General features: G+C 41.3%; 1 protein-coding gene across 1 annotated transcript; it reads right to left on the bottom strand.

Moving 5' to 3' along the window:
- Positions 1–11,020: 11,020 nt before the first annotated feature.
- On the bottom strand, positions 11,021–19,506 carry LOC311359607 (uncharacterized protein). Its single transcript, XM_084479663.1, has 11 exons — positions 19,486–19,506; positions 19,351–19,378; positions 18,629–18,648; positions 18,461–18,497; positions 17,674–17,735; positions 13,979–14,039; positions 13,746–13,771; positions 13,580–13,610; positions 12,835–12,860; positions 12,676–12,712; positions 11,021–12,006 (listed from the first exon to the last, which is right to left on the bottom strand). The coding sequence occupies exons 2-11, from the start codon at positions 19,355–19,357 to the stop codon at positions 11,804–11,806; spliced, it is 510 nt and encodes a 169-aa protein (XP_084335789.1). The 5' UTR covers positions 19,358–19,378; positions 19,486–19,506; the 3' UTR covers positions 11,021–11,803.
- Between the last annotated feature and the right edge of the window lie 2,028 nt (positions 19,507–21,534).

Raw genomic sequence — 21,534 nt, 5'->3', positions numbered from 1 at the left:
AGATAAACAATACAGTAACACGTCAGAACAGCAGTCACTATCATTAGTTAGTTTAATGTCACCATGATACTTACATTTACATTATATAGATTTAAATAACATGTATCATGGTTATAACCATGATACATGTTAGTTTATTGTAACTATGATACATGTTAGTTTAATGTAACATGATACATGTTAGTTGAATGTAACCATGATACATGTTAGTTTAATGTAACCCTTACCTCCCAGGACTATGATTGATATTATGAAACATATCCATGCTATTATTATGAACTGCTCCATATATTCTAATCATGTAGAATCAGTTGAACCAGTTCCTGGTTTCCACTCTGAATTAGCCTCTACACAGAAGAATATCTTGACAGACTGAATACGTGTAGGGAGACGGCTGCCATTATCGTGGTCAAACAAGGACACAAGTCTTTCTACCCTTTGTCCCTGCTCTGTGTTGTCATGACGACTCAGTGAGCTACATTATAAACGCCACTGATCTGACGTTATGCTGGCCACATCGCCCCAGCTATGAGAGTAGTGTCTTATATACATGGATAGCTCCATTCTATAATCTAATATCTAGATGATGTTGTTCAGTAGGTCTGCCACTCTGGTCCCTCTGCTAGGTAGGCTCTGACTCTCTGGTACAATTAGATTGAATGTTTTTTCAATCACAGAGATATCATTTGACTTGGTGTGAGTCAGTAACCCTCGAGAATCACTGGATATTAATAAATTATCTGTTACTCGTTTACAAAGGGAAACATGTGGAATAAGAACTTACTGTTACACTTCGTCCACTGGTCCATTGTTTCCTTTTGAAAAAAAAAAAAAAAGTGAATCCAATATGAACATTGGGTTCATTACAAGGTCATCATCAGTGGTGGATTAAGGTGGTCATTGGCCCCTAGGCTACTATTTGTGTGAGGCCCCTTTACTGATCACGCAGAAAAAAAAAAAATTTGTGCCATGTGTAAAAGCGTGCTAGGAATATTACATGGCCCTCACACACACACTCGGGGAGCACTGGCACACACACACACATTGAGACGGCCTTCACTAAAACACCAATGATACAGAAACAAGTGTGAATTCCCCATAGCTGCTGCGACCACGTATTTCTGTGGACCGACCGACCGACAGAGAACTCCTTAATGAGGCTGGTGAAATACAATCTCTTTCAAGGGACGGATCAGAGACGGGTGATTCAGTCTGTTTTGGCCCATCATGGATCTCAGTCTATCTTTAACTAGCGCCAATTTTGAAAAAGAGCGCTCCCCGCTGGCATTGGTCACAGGCAAAGTCATAAATAGTCAGAGTGCTATATCGACCAATGGAAACACTGCTTTTCTCTTTCAGACATTCTGCCTCTTTGCTGTCCAGCAGACGTGACGTATTCCTTTACAACCAAACTGACTTTATGAACCTGGTCACATGACATGGCCCACACATCTACCCAATCAGCTGCTTCACTTTTTAATGGTTCTTGTTATGGGCCAATAGGGGTCAAGTCTTTTTTTATTTCAAGTAAAATTGAAAATAGTCTGGCCAACCCAGGGCCCCTTGCACACCTGGGCCCCTAGGCTCAGCCGAGGCTAGCCTGTGTGTTAATCCACCTCTGGTCATCATCTAATAACTCCACCACTGCCAACTAGGGCCACACATATTATTGTGTTCTGTTACAAACCAGTAATAATACTTACCATCACAGGTAATAGATTAGCCAATTCTATAGAGATAAACAATACAGCAACATGTCAGGACAGCAGTCACTATCATTCAGCATAACAAAGATACATGTTAGTTTAATGTAACATGATACATGTTAGTTTAATGTAACATGATACATGTTAGTTTAATGTAACCCTTACCTCCCAGGACTATGATTGATATTATGAAACATATCCATCCTATTATTATGAACTGCTCCATACATTCTAATCATGTAGAATCAGTTGAACCAGTTCCTGGTTTCCACTCTGAATCAGCCTCTACACAGAAGAACATCTTGACAGACTGAATACGTGTAGGGAGACTGCCGCCATTATCGTGGTCAAACAAGGACAGAAGTCTTTCTACCCTTTGTCCCTGCTCTGTGTTGTCATGACGACTCAGTGAGCTACGTTATAAACACCACTGAGCTGACGTTATGCTGGCCACATCACCCCAGCTATGAGAGTAGTGTCTTATATACATGGATAGCTCCATTCTATAATCTAATATCTAGATGATGTTGTTCAGTAGGTCTGCCACTCTGGTCCCTCTGCTAGGTAGGCTCTGACTCTCTGGTACAATTAGATGAAATGTTTTGAATCACAGCGATATCATTTGACTTGGTGTGAGTCAGTAACCCTTGCGAATCACTGGATAATAATAAATTATCTGTTACACATGAACACAGTGAAACATGTGGAATAAGAACTTACCAGTTAACTCCTTATCCAGTTCCAGTTTTTCCTTTCTCTATAAGATAAAAATTTAAACAAAATGTCAACATTGGGTTCATTACAAGGTCATCATCTAATAACTCCACCACTGCCAGCTAGGGTCACACATATTATTGTGTTCTGTATCAAACCAGTAATAACACTTACCTCCAGATGTCTTCTATAAACCAATGCTATAAGGTGATAAACAACACATGTCAGGACAGCAGTCACTATCATTCAGCATAACCCTGATGCATGTTAGTTGAATGTAACATGATACATGTTAGTTTAATGTAACATTATACATGTTAGTTTAATGTAACCATGATACATGTTAGTTTAATGTAACCATGATGCATGTTAGTTTAATGTAACCATGATACATGTTAGTTTAATGTAACATGATACATGTTAGTTTAATGTAACCATGATACATATTAAAGTGTAATGCAACCCTTACCTACTATGATTGATATAATGAAAAGTATGCATCCTATTATTATGAACGCAATTGCCATATATGTAATACATGTAGAATCAGTTGAACCAGTTCCTGGTTTTATCTGCACCCCAGAATCACATCTGAAACCAGAAGGACAAAACCACGTTTAGTTCAGCGTAGCAGACTGGGTGTTGGACTCCAGGTTTAAAAGGTATTGGGTTCGATAATGAACTCCACTTTAGGGCTGCAACAACGAATCGATAAAAATCGATAAAAATCGACAATGAATTTAGTCATTGATTCGTTGAGTAGAGCAATTATTAATACTCGTAGGCGCAGAACTGTTTACAGAAGCCGACGCCGACAGGTCCGTGCTTCATGCGCGCCCACAGCGAGCCTTCTGCTCTATAGTGTGAGCGACCACAGTGAGCCTTCAGCTCTATAGTGTGAGCGACCACAGCGAGCCTTCAGCGCTAGACCACTGCTTGTATTTTGGACATGAAACACGGCGGAGGCGGAGAAAACGGTTCGACCGAAATCTTCCAAAGTGTGGGAGCAATTTACAATACATGAAGTTAAAAAGTGTGTTAGTTACAATCTTTGCAAAAGCGAAATGGAGTGGCACGGAAGCACCACGGTGATGTCATCCGTGACGGGAAGGGGGCTCGACAGCAGGGTTAAGTCAATTCAAGATCTCACATTTATTCAGTTTTCAAGTAAGGACATGCAACAACAGTATCTCCTGTTTCTCGTTTGGTGTTTTAATTTATTCGTTATCCAGCTTTACAAGCATGAAAAGTTTATTAAACTGACGTAAGCTGGTTAATTGTGTGTGTGTGTGTGTGTGTGTGTGTGTGTGTGTGTGTGTGTGTGTGTGTGTGTGTGTGTGTGTGTGTGTGTGTGTTACTTCATCGATTCATCGAAAAAATATTCAACCGATTAATCCGATTATTAAAAATCGGATTAATCGATTATTAAAACCGATAATTTACAGCCCTACTCCACTTACATCGTGTGGGGTTGGCATGACGATGTGGCATCTGAGAATGTGTCTTTATCTGCTGAGTCACTACAGAAGAATCCATCCAGGGGCTCACACTCAACATCTGATGTTGGAGTACACAACTTCTTCACCTTCAGACCGAGAACTGTCAATCACAAGAGTTACAACCTGAGACAACCTGAGAGTACACAACTTCTGATATAAACATGAACAACACAACTTCTGATATAAACATGAACAACACAACTTCTGATATAAACATGAATAACACAACTTCTGATATAACGTGGACAACACAACTTCTGATATAAACATGAATAACACAACTTCTGATATAAACATGAACAACACAACTTCTGATATAAACATGAACAACACAACTTCTGATATAAACATGAACAACACAACTTCTGATATAAACATGAACAACACAACTTCTGATATAAACATGAACAACACAACTTCTGATATAAACATGAATAACACAACTTCTGATATAACGTGGACAACACAACGTTCTCATCAACACAACATATGGGGGTTGCATGGGGGGCGTTTCTATTTAATAATATAGATGTACCTGTGCCACACTTTGTACAGGCAGAGCATTGCTTCTGTCCGCTAAAGCCTTCTTTGAAAGTACCATCGGGGCACTTTGAGCACAATGTAATGGTTGTCGCTGTGCAATCCCGATGAACCTTATATCCTGTTGGAAAGAACGTTTAAAATATGTTGTTTTCCAATGGATTTGTTTGAAGAAATCATACAGAACTATTTTGGACAACAGCTTGACAACAGCTGGGTTAATGGACTCTTACCACCAGGACATGCAAGGCAGCAGAACTGTCCCGCTCTGTATTCATCCGCGCGACACCATAGTGATGCAGAACTAGCAACGCCATAAGTATTAAAAACTGAACATATTAGGAACATGATTTGTAAGAACATGGTGGTCTAACGTTTTTGGCAGATACTTCTTCTGTGTGTCAGTGCAAGTCTTGTTTTTCAGCCAAGGCCAAATAAGGTTGATTGTTATGTCCTCCTTTGTATATTCTATATACATGGGCCACACACGCTATACTTTGGCTGCCAAATCTTCATTGCCATGCAGCTACAGATTTATCTTGAAGTTCAGAAACATCTGGAGAGATAATAAAAATAATCAGGGTTAATACATGTAATAACTTGTATCTTTAACACTTTTCTCTAAACCAAAATAATATGAAGTTTGAAAACATTAGAGCTGTTAAACAAAGAGTTGTTAACCTTGTATGTCTGCATTAACTGTGATCTAATGCTTATCATTTTTCTGTGACAAATACATTTGTGAGTGTTAAAAGTGTGTCACAAATATAATGTACCACTTTTATGTTCATTGGGCTACATCATTTTCTAGACTGATTTGGTCTTTGGATCCTATGTTTAATACAGGATTTCTTTGGGTGGAACACTTCACCTTACTCATCCAATACTAAACCTCAAACACAGTCATCTGGCTGCTGAAGATCTAAGGGGCTAATCACCAGCCTGGAGGCCTGCGTGTAAGCCTGGACACAATGAGCAGGCACCAGGCCTACAGGAGGTCTTCACCTGGAGTTATGGCACTATTGATTATTCATCAGCTGAGACACAGGGTCTCTTCTGATGTTCCTAGGAGCCAGAATGTTTGTTGAAAACATCCTATTTTATAAAAACCACCCTGAAGGTCTTCGTTGTTTCTCTGTGAGCGAACTAAGTGAAAGCGAAAGTAAGGCTGGGTTGCACCAACATGGATTAAACTAATCCTGGTTTAGGGTTAATCTAGGGTTAGTAAATCTAGGTTTAAACTGGTTCATAATTAATCAGAGACGCGTTGCACATCTTATTTTTAACCCTGGATTAGTTAAACTAGTTTAAGGATTAAAGGATTAAAAGGATTAAAATAGGATTAGTTTGTTTTCAGTGTCTGCGATGATGGATTCTGGCAAAATGTGAACAAATTCACAATGTATGCTTGATAAAGATGGACCACAATTTATTCACCAGTTCTCTTGTGAATAAATTATTAACTTGTTGTTGTCTTTATTTACAGAGTCTATATTTACCAAGTCTATATTTACAGAGGGGAGAAAATGAGTGGCCCCTGCCCAAGTGGCACAGCCCAGGTCGGCCTTGAACTACAATGCAAAGGCAAAGAAGGACGCGGCAGGAGAGAGGAGGCGGATGTTTCAAACTGGTGGAGGACCACCAATGATTACGGACCCTCTAGCTGGGTTGCCCCAACATGGTAGCTCAGGTCAAAGAAAATCAAAACTCTAATTTTCCTGCGATGAACTCTTTCCTCTAACCCCATTCAGCGAAGATATACAGCCATGTTGTCAAGAAAACTGTGATAAACCTAACATAAACCTCCTCCAGAGGTGGTTTAAATATAACCGTTAAACCAGGTTAAGAATAGGTTTAAAATTACTGGCGCAACAGATTTAAATTTAATCTCAGTTTAAATGGAGTTTAAACTGAGATTACCAAAGGGTTAAATATAACCAGGATTAATATTAAACTAGGTTTAAAGTTTGCTGCAACACGGTTAACAGTTAAACCTTGATTTAATCCAGTTTAAGATTTTTTTTTGGATATGGATTAAGATGTTTTTAATCCATATTGGTGCAACCCAGCCTAAGAATGGCACCATGAACATATCACTCTTTTTATGCAGTTATAGTTTTAAAAATGACCTGAACCTTTAAAAAGTGTAAACGACCTGAATACAATGACGAGGATATCAGTTTTGACATAGACAGCGTTTATATTACCTTACTCTAATTGAGAGCGTCGAAACATTTCAAGTACTCGTCGAATGGTCGAATCACACGCCTTGTCAGCAGCAACAACAAAACCCAGGAGGAGACTCATGAATATTCATGAGGTGTCGACGCTGCAACGCTTTTTCATTGGTCGGATTTGAATGCGAGTAATTACAAGCTGTCAAATCACTACCTGTTTAATTCATTTATTCATTCAATGACCAATCCATTATTGTAAGCTGGTGGATATTTGGCCACCATTGAACCTTGAAATAGCTGCTACACATGCTCGTTATTAAATTAAAATATTACTTAAGAGAATGCATTTCAGATGCATCATCTTATATCCGTGGAGCATGCCCTATTAGACTGGGTAGCCCCACCCCCATCTGCCGGCGATTGGAATTCGCCCTGCACATGGTGCAATCTACAATTGGACTTGGTCTGGCAATGGCCAGGCTAATGCCCTATCGATTCAACTGATCCTGGAGAAACGCCACAATGTCGAGCAGACCATGATGGGCGTTCTGTCCTGAGCAAAGTTGACAAACCAATAACAATACCATCAATATTACTGATGGACGTTTGTATCTCCCACTGTCTCAAACATAAACCAGAATAAAACTGGACTCAACAGGTGGGACTCTATGATTTAGATCTCTCAAGTGAATGACAGTTTGTCGTTTTGAGGATTGTGAGGTATCTCATTATTTCAGAAAAATAAGAGCAGATAATTTTTACATGAACATTTCTTTAATTCATAAAAAAGGAGCATCATCTTTTCCAACATTTTTTAGAATTACGACATAATTATGTCGTTAATTCAGAAACACAAGAGCAGAATTTATTTTCTTTAGTGAATGCATTGATTATGCTTCCGTACGACTCGATTCACGTGTCATATCGTAGGGTTACTTAACGTAATCCCTGGTTCTTTGATAACAGAGTGAGGCGTTTCACTATGGGAATCGCCTTGGCGTGACAGCTATGGAACTATGGAAGCTCCAATGACACAACGAGACAGACAGGTCACGCTGTGCTGGGGCCCCGCCCCCTCATCTTACTACAGCCGACCGGCCCCTCTCAACTCATTCTAGACCGGTTTCTTCCCGTGTCTATGCGAAGAGGGACGTGATGGTGAAACACCTCACTCTGTTATCAAGAACCAGGGATTACGTTAAGTAACCCTACGTTCTTTTTCTAACTTTGTTCGGTGTTTCACTATGGGAGATATAGACCACTCCCGGATTGCATAAGTCTCCCGAAGCCCTAAACAAGTTAAAGCCCGGCAGTGCTATGCAGACCCTGGTCCGTTCGCCTCTAGCAGCGCCTGTGCTACAGATGGCCCCGAGACATCCAGCCTGTAAAACCTGTGACATATTTTAGCTGTAATATTCTCACATAGCCACACGGAGCAGCACCGAGCACATAGTTGAGAGGTAATATACTCTCACATAACCACAGAGGGCAGCACTGAGTACATTTAACAATTAAAAGGTAATACTCTCACATAACCACAGAGGGCAGCACTAAGCACATTTAACAAAGTTGCAACATTTACACATAGGGGGCAACAACGGACACACAGATGAAGTGAGCACGTTTTTAGCGAGGTAGAAGAAGTCTACCTTCACCTGTTTATAAAAGCAACAGCATTGCGGTAGCCAGGCAAAATCTCTTGGGCGGCGTATCGTAGATATAATGGTGTGTTCACACCGCACTTTGTCCCATTTCGCCTATTCGCGCGAATAGGCGAATGTTGCCGCGCGACAAATCATAATCTGTCGCTGTGCATTTTTGTGTGCATTCGCGGGGCGAATTTTTTTTTTGCCTGGCAACATCATGCCAATTCATTCTCATCAACCATGGCCGAGATGTGTGTCTGTACCTGTTGTGGAAGAGGGAGAGCCCGTCGTTTATGGGTTAATAATATAATCCGGAGGCGCACACCGCTTTGTGCCGTGATATTATATATATCGTATATATTATATGATATAGATATTTATATATTATATGTAGATATAGAGCGGGAGTCGCAAACGGCAACAATCACTTTCTCCTCCAAGCTGCGGTTCACTGAACGGTTGAACGGTGATTGGCTGTTTTACGTTACTTCACCCAGGGAGTGAACTGATTGGCTGTTACGTGACGTCACCCAGGGAGTGAACGCTGATTGGCTGTTTTACGTTACTTCACCCACGTTACCCACAGGGAGTGAACGCTGATTGGCTGTTTCAACGCGAATGCCGCGAAGAAGTTGAAATATTTTAACTTTATTCGCGCGAATCCACGTGAACGCGCTCGCCGCTCACGTGGAAAAATTTCACGCTGTCAATCAAATCTTGTCGCGCGTATCGGCGAAAAAAAAATTCGCCCGATTCACGTCTCCACGTTCACTTAACATTGAAATGTGTCGCGGGGCGAAGTGCGGTGTGAACACACAGTAAAGCTTAGAGACGTTCCGCGCGTTATATACCATTCCTCTCCTTTTGTTTCATAGACGATAGACAATAGACCAAAACCTTTACCAAATAAAGTGAGTTAAAAGCGATCCTGTCTCGGCGGCCTTTCCTGGATTAAAAATAACATAACAATGCCAACTAGCAACCAGAATCTGCCTCTTCTGACATCACAAGCCTAATAACATGTTGAATGCTGGAGAGGGTGGAAATGTTGTAAAGCAATAGGCACACGGTGAGTGAACTGCTCGATAGAAGGCTTGTGGGCTTGTCACTCACACATGCCAGAACTTTGTCTGAAAGTCCCCACTCAGAAGCAATTCTTAGTAGCTGCTGAGCTAGGTTAGGTGCTGTATGCTTCTGTGAACTGAAAGCAGTCCAGTTAATGTGAGGAGAGTTGAAATCAATCCACATACTGGCAGGTGACCACCAGGTGTGGTGTGATTAGCTGTTACAAGCCAGTTTGGAAATCTGCCCCTTATGACAGGTGGGCATGTCCATCTAGATGTGTGACGGATAGATGAGCAACGTTTGCTACAGTCCACTGGGTAGGCTGGTAGACTGGTCTATCCAGCACACATCTAGGTGGACACGCCCACTTGTGATGTCAGAAGAGGCAGATTTTCAAAACGGCTTGTCACGGCTAATCACACTCACACCTTAAGGACCTGTCTCTGTAGTACAGAGACAGGTCCTTAAGGGCCGGGTAGGGGTTAGACAGTACAGAGACAGGTCATTAAGGAGCAGGTAGGGGTTAGACAGTACAGAGACAGGTCATTAAGGAGCAGGTAGGGGTTAGACAGTACAGAGACAGGTCATTAAGGAGCAGGTAGGGGTTAGAGTCTAACCCCTACTCGCCCCTTAATGACCTGTCTCTGTACTGTCTAACCGTTAGACAGTACAGAGACAGGTCATTAAGGGGCGAGTAGGGGTTAGACAGCCGAGATAGCCTGATAGCCGGAGAGACCAGCCGGAAACCTTAAGCGGACGGCGCGGGAAGGAGAAGGAGATCCCAGGCGGACAGCCCGGGAAGGAGCAGGAGATCCCGGGCGCTGGATCAGGAAGGAGCAGGAGACCCCAGGTGGACGGCCCGGGCGCTGGACGCTAGAAAGACCACCAGACATGCAGAGCCGCTCTGGAGGATGACTCGGGGGCCGGAAGGTGAAACAGTGGTATCACCTCTCAGGGACATAAACCCTTTTCTATACATGAGTATCATGACCATTTACCATGAATTGCATTGCTAATGTATTATATTAACCTATTGGTTTGCTAAGGGATAGACTAGATTGTAAATTTACCACAGTAAGAAAAGAATAAACAAGTTTGCCAATAACATTGGTATAAATCTAATATGGAATATTACATTGATCTTCTTTGTCATTAGCGCCATTAGTTCAGCAGGGCCGTAGTAGTAAGTTTTCATCTACTGTTTCATACACGTACTGCAGTGTAAAACGTCTTCATTTACAGATTTAAGATTTAACATCAAGAATTTATAATAATTCACCACTTAATTCATGCTTATGTATCTTACCAACCTGTGACCGGTGTATATGGGTTTGTCCACGCTCACCATGGTCGCTGAACAGAATGACGCAATAGCAATGTCAATGAAATAAATATGAAATAAAAGTAATATTGTTAATTAATTTCCAATTTGTATGACCTTTAACTATAAAACAGCTTGACCGATTTTGATGGCACCAAAGTTGTGCGGCTGTGTCATTCAAGGCAAAATAAGGTTTATTGTTTTGACATTCTTTCATTCAAAATATATATGGTCCACACTTGTTATATTTTGGCTGCCATATCATCATTGTCATGCATGTTGAGGTTCTGAATATTTGGGAAGAGATAAAAAAGAAAAAGAAAATGCAATATTTTACAAGAACGAAATCCGATGTTAATCAATCAATCCTTTATTTAACCAGGTAAGAAAATTCATTGAGATTAAAAATCTATTTTCCAAGAATGACCTGGCCAAGAAGGCAGCACTATGATAAGATAAGCAGAGACGTGAATGAATTCATTGTGTTTTTTCAGCGTGACCAGGAGCCACCTAGTGGCCATATGGGACAGAGAATAGTCTCTCTGGGGAGACCGACCGAACGTGAAAACTCAATCCAAACGCATTTTAAATGAGTGTGGGCACGCAATGCAGAACTAAACATAATGCATTGAGTCGTCATGGTTTCCCCACCTAACATTTTAATCAAGTGGTAAAAATAATGTAAAAAAAAAGCTCTCAAAGACAAGTGGTTCCCCCAACATCTCCATCTCTGTATAATCATTCCCTGTACATCTTCCTTGGTCGCCCAGGAGAGGTGGAGCTTGGACCCAAGCCAACGTTACCCATCATAACCCAGGACGCCTCACAGAGCACACCTCACACTATCTATTAACCCCTCGCTTGTCTTTGCTCTGTGAGCCACATATAGAAGAATAATGTGAGGATTGATCTAATAATGATGATAAACACACCACGCCTCTTCTCCTGTGAAAGCTGGCATCAGGAAGGAATCAGACTGGTGTATTTCCTCCTCTAGTGTCTGAGTTTGATTAATCTGATTCACTTTCAGGTTGATCCAGAATTTCTAGAACGGGCGTTACTTGTGTCTCCTGTAATGTCATTCCCCTTCAATAGTGAAACACGGTCGATGGGGAACTTGGGACTAACGGCGATATTAAAGAATCCTGTTACCATCTTTGGGCAGCGTTTGGACTGGACCCATCTCAATGTCTAGCTGTCCAGTACCAGACCTGTAGGCATCCAGACGTTGGTCATCATCATGACCATCCATAGTTACATCAGGGATAGTTGTTCTTGAAGTGTGTTCTTGTTGGTCCCCGGTTGGTGCAGGAGATTCACTATTTAGTGGTGTAGTTTCTGGAAGAGAAGGCAGCAGAGAGTCAGGACACACAGCCAGCCTCCACATGCAGCAACACTCACTGAAGACTGAAGCCCAGTGGAGCAGCTCTGCAGCTGGGAACTCTCAGGAGGAGATGAGGACACGACCAGACACACACACACACACACACACACACACACACACACACACACACACACACACACACACACACACACACACACACACACACACACACACACACACTGTTCAATTACAGTGAAAAAAGGTCAAAAGGTCATCTTGGTTTGAATATTTTTTTGATGGGAATGAGTTGCAGTCTTATAGATTCCCTCATATCTATTTGTGGACTAAATGAGAAAAATAAAAATTTGAAAAAAATTTGAACTATACACATCGAACTATACAGACAATTATTGTATAATTTTAGAAAATTTCAAAATTAGAGTCCCACATTTTTACATTGAAATTACAATATGCTCTATATGGTCTGACAGTGGCAGATATATTTGACATCAGGAGAACTCTGACTATACACCTAGCCAAAATCAAGCATTTTACTGCATAATTTGAATCACAGCGATATCATTTGACCTGGAGGGAGTCAGTAGCCCTTGCAAACTACTGGATATTAATAAATGACTGTTTCTCTTCATTTACAAAGAGAAACATGTGGAATAAAAACGTACCATTTAACTCCATGTTCGGTTCCTGTGTTTTCTTTTTCTATAAAATAAAAATGTAAATAAAATATCAACATTACAAGGTCATCATCTAATAACTCCACCACTGCCAGCTAGGGTCACACATATTATTGTGTTCTGTATCAAACCAGTGATAACACTTACCTTCTGGTGTCTTCTACAAACCAATGCTATGAAGTGATAAACAAAAAATGTCAGGACAGCAGTCACTATCATTCAGCATAACCCTGATACATGTTAGTTGAATGTAACGTGATACATGTTAGTTTAATGTAACCATGGTACATGTTAGTTTAATGTTATTATAATACATGTTAGAGTTTAATGTAACCCTTATCTCCAGGACTATGATTGATATTATGAAACGTATCCATCCTATTATTATGAACTGCTCCGTATATTCTAATCATGTAGAATCAGTTGAACCAGTTCCTGGTTTCCACTCTGAATTAGCCTCTACACAGAAGAACATCTTGACAGACTGAATACGTGTAGGGAGACGGCTGCCATTATCGTGGTCAAACAAGGACTGAAGTCTTTCTACCCTTTGTCCCTGCTCTGTGTTGTCATGACGACTCAGTGAGCTACATTATAAATGCCACTGAGCTGACGTTATGCTGGCCACATCGCCCCAGCTATGAGAGTAGTGTCTTATATACATGGATAGCTCCATTCTATAATCAAATATCTACATGATGTTGTTCAGTAGGTCTGCCACTCTGGTCCCTCTGCTAGGTAGGCTCTGACTCTCTGGTACAATTAGATGAAATGTTTTTGATCACAGTGATATCATTTGACTTGGTGTGAGTCAGTAACCCTTGCAAATCACTGGATATTAATAAATGATGTTACTCATTTACAAAGTGAAGCATGTGGAATAAGAACTTACCAGCTGACTCCCACCACCTTTTCGGTGTTTCCTTTTGCAATAAAATAAAAATGTAAATAAAATATCAACATTGGGTTCATTACAAGGTCATCATCTAGTAACTCCACCACTGTCAGCCAGGGTCAAATATTATTGTGTTCTGTATCGAACCAGTGATAACACTTACCCTCTCAAGACTTAGTTTAGCCAATTCTATAAAGAGATAAACAATACAGTCACATGTCAGGACAGCAGCCACTATCATTCAGCATAACCAAGATACATTTTAGAGTTTAATGGAACCATATGATTATAACTGATCATGAATATTTGATAGAATTATAGCAAAGATGTGTCTGGATTAGTTCATATTGTCATTAGTTACATAACTGCAGCTGTAACACAATTAACACAATTCACCTTCAGCAGGCTGTGTTTCACTGGAGGGAGCTGGAGGGCCGGATGTCTCTAGACCTGCAGGCTGTGTTCAAACATACAGTTCATCCATACTGTTACACCACTGCATTAAGTCCTTCATTCTACTACATATAAGGTAGCACTGTACAAATACACTTTATATAATTTGACTGAGACATTCAATTAATTAGTAACAAGGTGTAACTAACATTTAACAATAATAATAATAACAATAATAATTAAAACTGCGCGCAGTGATGAACGGGACCTCGTAACATGTGAGCTTTTTTAAAACTGCACGCAGTGATGAACGGGACCTCGTAACATGTGCGCTGCCACGAGGTCCCGTTCATCACTGTGCGCAGTTTTAATTTAAATTTTTAGCGAATTCATGTAATCTGTAGAAGCAGATGAGATACATTCCCTAGGAGGAGTTTGTTGAAATACAAGGCGAAAAAGTGAAAAAATTCCATTCAAAATGGCCAACTTTGACGGCACGCCACGGACACGCCCTTCAACGTACAGTCACAAATAACACGGCGTTGGTTCAGCTCCATTTCGTGACTGTACTGACCAATTGTGAAGCAGGTCCGATAAATTCCCTAGGAGGAGTTCGTTCAAATACAAGGCGAAAAAGTGAAATTTGCCGGTAAAAAAGTGAAATTTGCCGGTAAAAGTGCAAATTTAAAAAGAAAACAGCCGACTTCCGGTGGGTTTTGGGGCATGGGTCCAAGAGGCTTTTCTGTAGGTATTGTCATGTTGTACGTGCCTACCGAGTTTCATACATATGGGTGAAACGTGGCGCAGGGGCTGGTTTTTAAAGTTCCTGTAGGGGGCGCTACAAACATGACAACCAGGATTTTTGGTATGTGAGCTACAGGCACCAGTCTACACGTGTCCTCTGAATTTCATATTCATAACTATTACGGTCTCCGCAGAGTGATTTTGAGCCTCTGGCGGCCATGTTGTTTTTCCAATCGACTTAATTTTACTTGAGCAGTTAGAACTTTGGTCCCCAAAGGCCACTGAGTTGGTCCCGCTGAAATCAAACATAGCGTCTATGAACTGTGGCTATTTTAGTAACAGGCCACGCCCATTTTGAAGCCACGCCCCATTCGAAATTTTTTTGACTTTATCTTGTTCAGAATTTGATTCTGAACAACTTTAGTAGAGGGGTCCAAGATCATAGGAGTCCAATTAATGTAGATATGTGCAATTTACCAATTTTTTGGTAAAAACCACACCCCTTTTCGAACTCAATGGCTCATGGGAGCTTTAAAATTGACAGTACAGACTAATCCTTATGTCAAATTGAAGATAATAGGCCATAGATGATATGTGGCAAAGGATTTTTGTGAAAGTCGAAAAACCTGGGATCCTTGGGGAATTTACTGTTTTTAACTAAATTCAAAATGGCGGGAAATGTGGCTACCGGAAGTGCTAAGTTAGTATCTGCAAATGTGTTCATCATGAGGTTTTGCATGTGTGGCAAAAGTTTCATGAGTGTAGGTGAAGCTGGTGACGAGATATGCTTGTGCAAATGTCGAAATTTTGGCATAGTTGGTATAGCGCCACCTTGGGGCCAATCTGAATTAGACGGCTAGAATCTCTAATTTACAGCAGTTCCACCAAATGTGGCGAATAAAAATGAGTTTTCGTATATGTTCAGGGGGGGGAAAATGCAATCAAAGTGCCTGAAAAATAATAAGAAGAAGAAGAATTAAAACTGCGCGCAGTGATGAACGGGACCTCGCGCCGGCTTGCAGCCGCCACTACGAGGTCCCGTTCATCACTGCGCGCAGTTTTAAAAAAAAATCGCGCCGGCTTGCGGCCGCGTCACGTGCCGTCGTAACATGTGTGCTGGCAAGATGTGCACATGTTAGGACCGCACGTGACGCAGCCGCAAGCCGGCACGAGGTCCCGTTCATCACTGCGCGCAGTTTTAAAAAAGCGCAGTTTTAAAAAAAATTCGCGAATTTATGTAATCTGTAGAAGCAGAGGTGCCCTGTGGTGTCCTACTGATTGTTTTGACATTAACATGTAAGACCACATTTAACTGAATTACATGTTCATTAACCCTACATCAATGATCCAATAAATTCCCTAGGAGGAGTTAGTTGAAATACAAGGCGAAAAAGTGAAAGAATTCCATTCAAAATGGCCAACTTTGACAGCCCGCCACGGCCATGCCCTTCAACGTACAGTCACAAATAGCAGGGCGTTGGTTCAGCACCATTTTCTGACTTTACAGAAAAACTTTGAAGCTGATCCGATAAATTCCCTAGGAGTTTGTTTGTTAAAATTCAAGACCACATAATTATTCAAAATGGCCAAGTTTGACGGCACGCCACGGACACGCCCTTCAACGTACAGTCACAAATAGCAGGATTTTGGTTCAGCACCACTTCATGACTGTACTGACCAATTTTGAAGCAGATCCGATAAATTGCCTAGGAGGAGTTCACAAGGCCAAAAAGTGAAAAAAATTCAAAATGGCCGCCAAAAGTGAAAATTAGAAATGCAAATAGCCGACTTCCTGTGGGGTTTGGGGCATGGGTCCAAGAGGCTTTTCTGTAGGTATGGGCACATTGTACGTGAATACTGAGTTTCATACATATTGGTGAAACGTGGCGCAGGGGCTGCTTTTTAAAGTTCCTGTAGGGGGCGCTACAAAAAATAGAAACACGAATTTTGGTATGTGAGCTATCGGCACCAGTTTACACGTGTGCCGTGAATTTCATATTCATAACTATTACGGTCTCCGCACAGTGATTTTGAGGCTCTGGCGGCCATGTTGTTTTTTTAAATCGACTTAATTTTTGGTGAGCAGTTAGAACTTGGGTACCTAACGGCCACTGAGTGGGTCCCGCTCAAATCAAACATTGCGTCTATGAACTGTGGCGATTTTAGTGTCAGGCCACGCCCACTTCGATGCCACGCCCCATTTGAAAATATGTTGACTTTATCTTGTTCAGAATTTGATTCTGAACAACTTTTGTATTGGGGCCAACATCATAGGCGTCCAACTTGACGTTGATATGAGCAATTAACTATTTTCGAGGTTTCAACCACACCCCTTTTAGAACTCATTGGTGCTCTAAACTTTATTGTACAGACTAATCCTTAAGTCAGATTGAAGATAATGGGCCATATATGATATGTGCCAAAGGATTTTTGTCAAAGTCGAGAAACCTGGGATCCTTGGGGAATTTATTGTTTTTAACTAAATTCAAAATGGCGGAAAATATGGCTACCGGAAGTGTTCAGTTCAAGAGACTTTTTTGTTCATCATGAGGATTTTCATGTGTGTGCAAAGTTTCATGAGTGTAGGTCAAACTGGTGACGCGTGCTGCTTGTGCAAAGTTTGCACTTTTGAACAGTTGCTATAGCGCCACCTAGGGGCGAATGTGAATTTGGGGGCTAGAATATCAAATTTTTCACCAGTCCCCACAATTGCACCAAAAAAAAAAGAGTTTTAGAATATGTGCAGGGGGGGAAAAATGCAGTCGAAGTGTTTAAAAATAATAATAATAATAATCACGAGGGTTTCAATAGGGTCCTTGCCAAGTTTGGCTCGGTCCCTAATAATCGGACCAATAACAATAGGGACCTTGCAGGTTCTGCTCGGTCCCTAATAAAGACGAAATAGCAGTTTATTATTAATAACACAGAGACCACAAATAATGGGCTGAACGTACGGGCTCCAGAGAGAGGAGAGGTGTGGATGGGAGACCAGAGGTCTCTTCTCCAGCAGCTCCACCTGGACGGTTATAGAGTAGATAAAGTTAGCCTTACATTACAAACAAGACCTGTAGCTGCTGCTGCAGAGTAGCTAGCTAGCCACTACAAGCGCTCTGCCGCGGGTTTCTGAAGCGTCTCAAGCGGTTCTGTACACTAGTGGCTGCTCTGTCTCGGTGCTTGGGGTCTAGTCTATCCTTTGTGGCAAATGCATTGAGACGACCAAGCGATCAGAGAGAGAGAGTTAGCGACTTTCCACATGTGACTATGTCCGGATTTCAAAATAAAGGGTTAACACAGGGTATATACAAAGACTACAGGGCCTACACAAAATCAAGCATTTTTAAATGTTTATCATTTTAGAGAATTAAAATCCTACATTACATTAAAATGACACATTGCTCTTTAAGTTCTGACAATGAGAAAAATTCTAACTATACACTATACAGGATTTGTATTGTATCATTTTAGAGAATTTCAAAATTAGAGTCCCACATTTGTACATTGAAATTACTTTATGTCTGACACAAACAATATGCTCTATTTGGTCTGAACGTGGCAGATATATTTGACATCAGGAGAACTCTGACTATACACCTAGCCAAAATCAAGTATTGTACTGCATAATTTGAATCACAGCGATATCATTTGACTTGGGAGGGAGTCAGTAGCCCTTACAAACTACTGGATATTAATAAATGATCAGTTACTAATTTACAAAGAGAAACATGTGGAATAAAAACTTACCATTTAACTCCATGTTCGGTTCCTGTGTTTTCTTTTTCTATAAAATAAAAATGTAAATAAAATATCAACATCAGGTTCATTACAAGGTCATCATGTAATAACTCCACCACTGCCAGCTAGGGTCACACATATTATTGTGTTCTGTATCAAACCAGTTATAACACTTACCTTCTGTCCAAAAAACGATTCTATAAAGAGATAAACAATACAGTAACATGTCAGGACAGCAGTCACTATCATTCAGCATGACCCTGATACATGTTAGTTTAATGTAACATGATACATGTTAGTTTAATGTAACCATGATACATGTTAGAGTTGAATGTAACCCTTACCTTCCAGGACTATGATTGATATTATGAAACATATCCATCCTATTATTATGAACTGCTCCATATATTCTAATCATGTAGAATCAGTTGAACCAGTTCCTGGTTTCCACTCTGAATTAGCCTCTACACAGAAGAACATCTTGACAGACTGAATACGTGTAGGGAGACGGCTGCCATTATCGTGGTCAAACAAGGACAGAAGTCTTTCTACCCTTTGTCCCTGCTCTGTGTTGTCATGACGACTCGCTGAGCTATGTTATAAACGCCACTGAGCTGACGTTATGCTGGCCACATCGCCCCAGCTATGAGAGTAGTGTCTTATATACATGGATAGCTCCATTCTATAATCTAATATCTAGATGATGTTGTTCAGTAGGTCTGCCACTCTGGTCCCTCTGCTAGGTAGGCTCTGACTCTCTGGTACAATTAGATGAAAGGTTTTGAATCACAGCGATATCATTTGACTTGGTGTGAGTCAGTAACCCTTGCAAATCACTGGAAATTAATATATGATCTGTTACGCATTTACAAAGTCAAACATGTGGAATAAGAACTTACCAAACATGCATTTCAGTGGATTCCATTTCTATAAGATAAATAAAATATCAACAATGGGATCATTACAAGGTCATCATCTAATAACTCCACCACTGCCAATTAGGCAGTGATGGAGTATTACAAAGAAAGTATTACCAAAACTCCAGCTGCACCCAGGGTATCTGCAGGCAAGTCAAATTTAAGACTTTTTATTACAACCCAAGCATAGCATGTGTGTCACTCAATGAGACTCATTGAAGTTGACTTTTTGTCTGTTTATTGAACATAAAGTGATACTCAGTGCTCTCTGGTTCAAAAGCTGTAAAAGTGCAGTTTAACGGCATATTTCTGACCAAGTATCTAGCAAGAAAGAAGCCTCTCTACGTGTCCTTCCCGAAAAGTCCCGCGAGAAAAATAAAAAAATAAATAGTCCTGCCCAGACAAATTTAAGACCTTGAGTTACAGTATTTAACGAATTTAAGACTTTTTAAGGCCTTAAATTTAGAAACATGAATTTAAGACTTTTTAAGACTTTTTAAGGATGCGCGGACACCCTGGCTGCACCATCCCCACTGTTACGTTGCTATACAGGAAAATGTGATATTTTGCGCAACTGCGCTGCTCTGCATCTGTTTCCCTACAGGCTGGTTGTTCCCGCCGCGGCCGATGTGACATCGGCTATAAAGGCACGCCCAGCCCAGACCTCAGACGGATTGGATTTTGATCCCGCACGCACGCATACTGTTTCCTCGTCGCCAGTCCCACGCGGTGCCACGTCGGCACCAAGCGTTCGTTGTGTGACTAAGTTTGTAATTGCAATTTGCTTTAAAACACCTTTTTCCCATGTGGGAACATTATTGCCGCTATTTTACTTTAAAATTAATGGTTGGCGATGGTTGTTTTCACGTTTTTAGATTAGGTTAGTGCAGAGTAGATAGAGGTCCCGGCTGACTCACATCCCATTTTATTTCTGGTCGGGAGTAGGCCAGTTTGGGTCCCCCAGAGTTAGGGTTAGTTAGGGTTTTCTTTCTGTTTTGTTATCTTTTCTTTCGTTGATTTAATATTATGGTATATTAATAGTATGGAGTGAGGAAGCTGTTACATCACTACAGGACTGCTTTGAGAGCACAGTATGGGAGGCATTTTCACAGGGAGCCAACTTGGAGGAGTACACCTCTAACGCATTGAGGGTCACTTTGAAAACCAGGACCCCAGGAGCATGTGCAGAGGCATCAAAACTCTAACTGACTACAAATATAAGACCACACTGGTTAGCGAGGACAGGGACCTCCCAGACACCTTAAATCGCTTTTTCGCCCGCTTTGACAAGCAGCACAGTGGGGTGACAGTGGAGCGTCAGGTGACAGGGCCAGAGGAGGATCAGACACTCACTCTTCAGCACCACCAAGTGAGGTCCCCCTTGAGAGGGATTGACACCAACAAGGCTACTGGCCTTGATGGGTGTCGGGCCGTATACTGAGGTCATGTACCGACCAGTTAGAAGGAGTTTCTACAGACATCTTCAACCTCTCTCTGCAACAAGCTGAAGTTCCCACCTGCCTTAAGACCACTACCATCGTCCCTATCCGCAAAAAATCTGCCATTACCTGCCTCAATGACTAGTGCACAGTCGCCCTCACCCCAGTAATCACGAAGTGCTTTGAGCGGATGATACTGACGCACATCAGAGACCACATCCCTGTGGACCTGGACAGCCACCAGTTTGCCTAAAAAGCAAACAGATCCACAGAGGACGCTGTCTCCATCGCACTCCACACAGCCCTGTACCACCTGGAGTACCCGAACACATATGTAAGGATGCTCTTTGTGGACTTCAGCTCTGCCTTCAACACCATAATCCCCCATAAACTGGTCCTCAAACTCATTCATCTTGGTCTCCCCACCTCACTCTGCTCATGGATCCTGGACTTCATTTCAAACTGTTGTGTGCCCGTGAGGCCACACGTTGACGCACCTAGCCCTAAGCTTCCCACTGCCCAATCACTGGGTAAGACATCTGCTATTAATCTGGACAATAAATGAACACTGTTGAATTGCTGAACTGTTGTAACTAATGATCTGCTGTATCTGAAAAGTTATAATACTGATCTGCTGTTTCAACAATAAGTGTACTGTCTACCTCAAAGAAAAGCGGAACCATCATAACCATCTGTTCATAAAAAAGACTGCGTTATGTGAAACATC

This window comes from Micromesistius poutassou (assembly GCF_964030765.1).
Source record: "Micromesistius poutassou genome assembly, chromosome: 15".
In the NCBI taxonomy this organism is placed as follows: domain Eukaryota; kingdom Metazoa; phylum Chordata; class Actinopteri; order Gadiformes; family Gadidae; genus Micromesistius; species Micromesistius poutassou.
This window is presented reverse-complemented; position numbering and strand designations above follow the sequence as displayed.

Excerpts from the sequence above, each read along its gene's own strand:
- LOC311359607 (XM_084479663.1), bottom strand. Across the intron at positions 18,498-18,628 it reads AATCGTTTTTTGGACAGAAG|AAAAAGAAAACACAGGAACC; the intron begins GTAAGTGTTATA and ends TTTATTTTATAG. Across the intron at positions 12,861-13,579 it reads AAGGTGGTGGGAGTCAGCTG|CATTGGTTTGTAGAAGACAC; the intron begins GTAAGTTCTTAT and ends ATCACTTCATAG.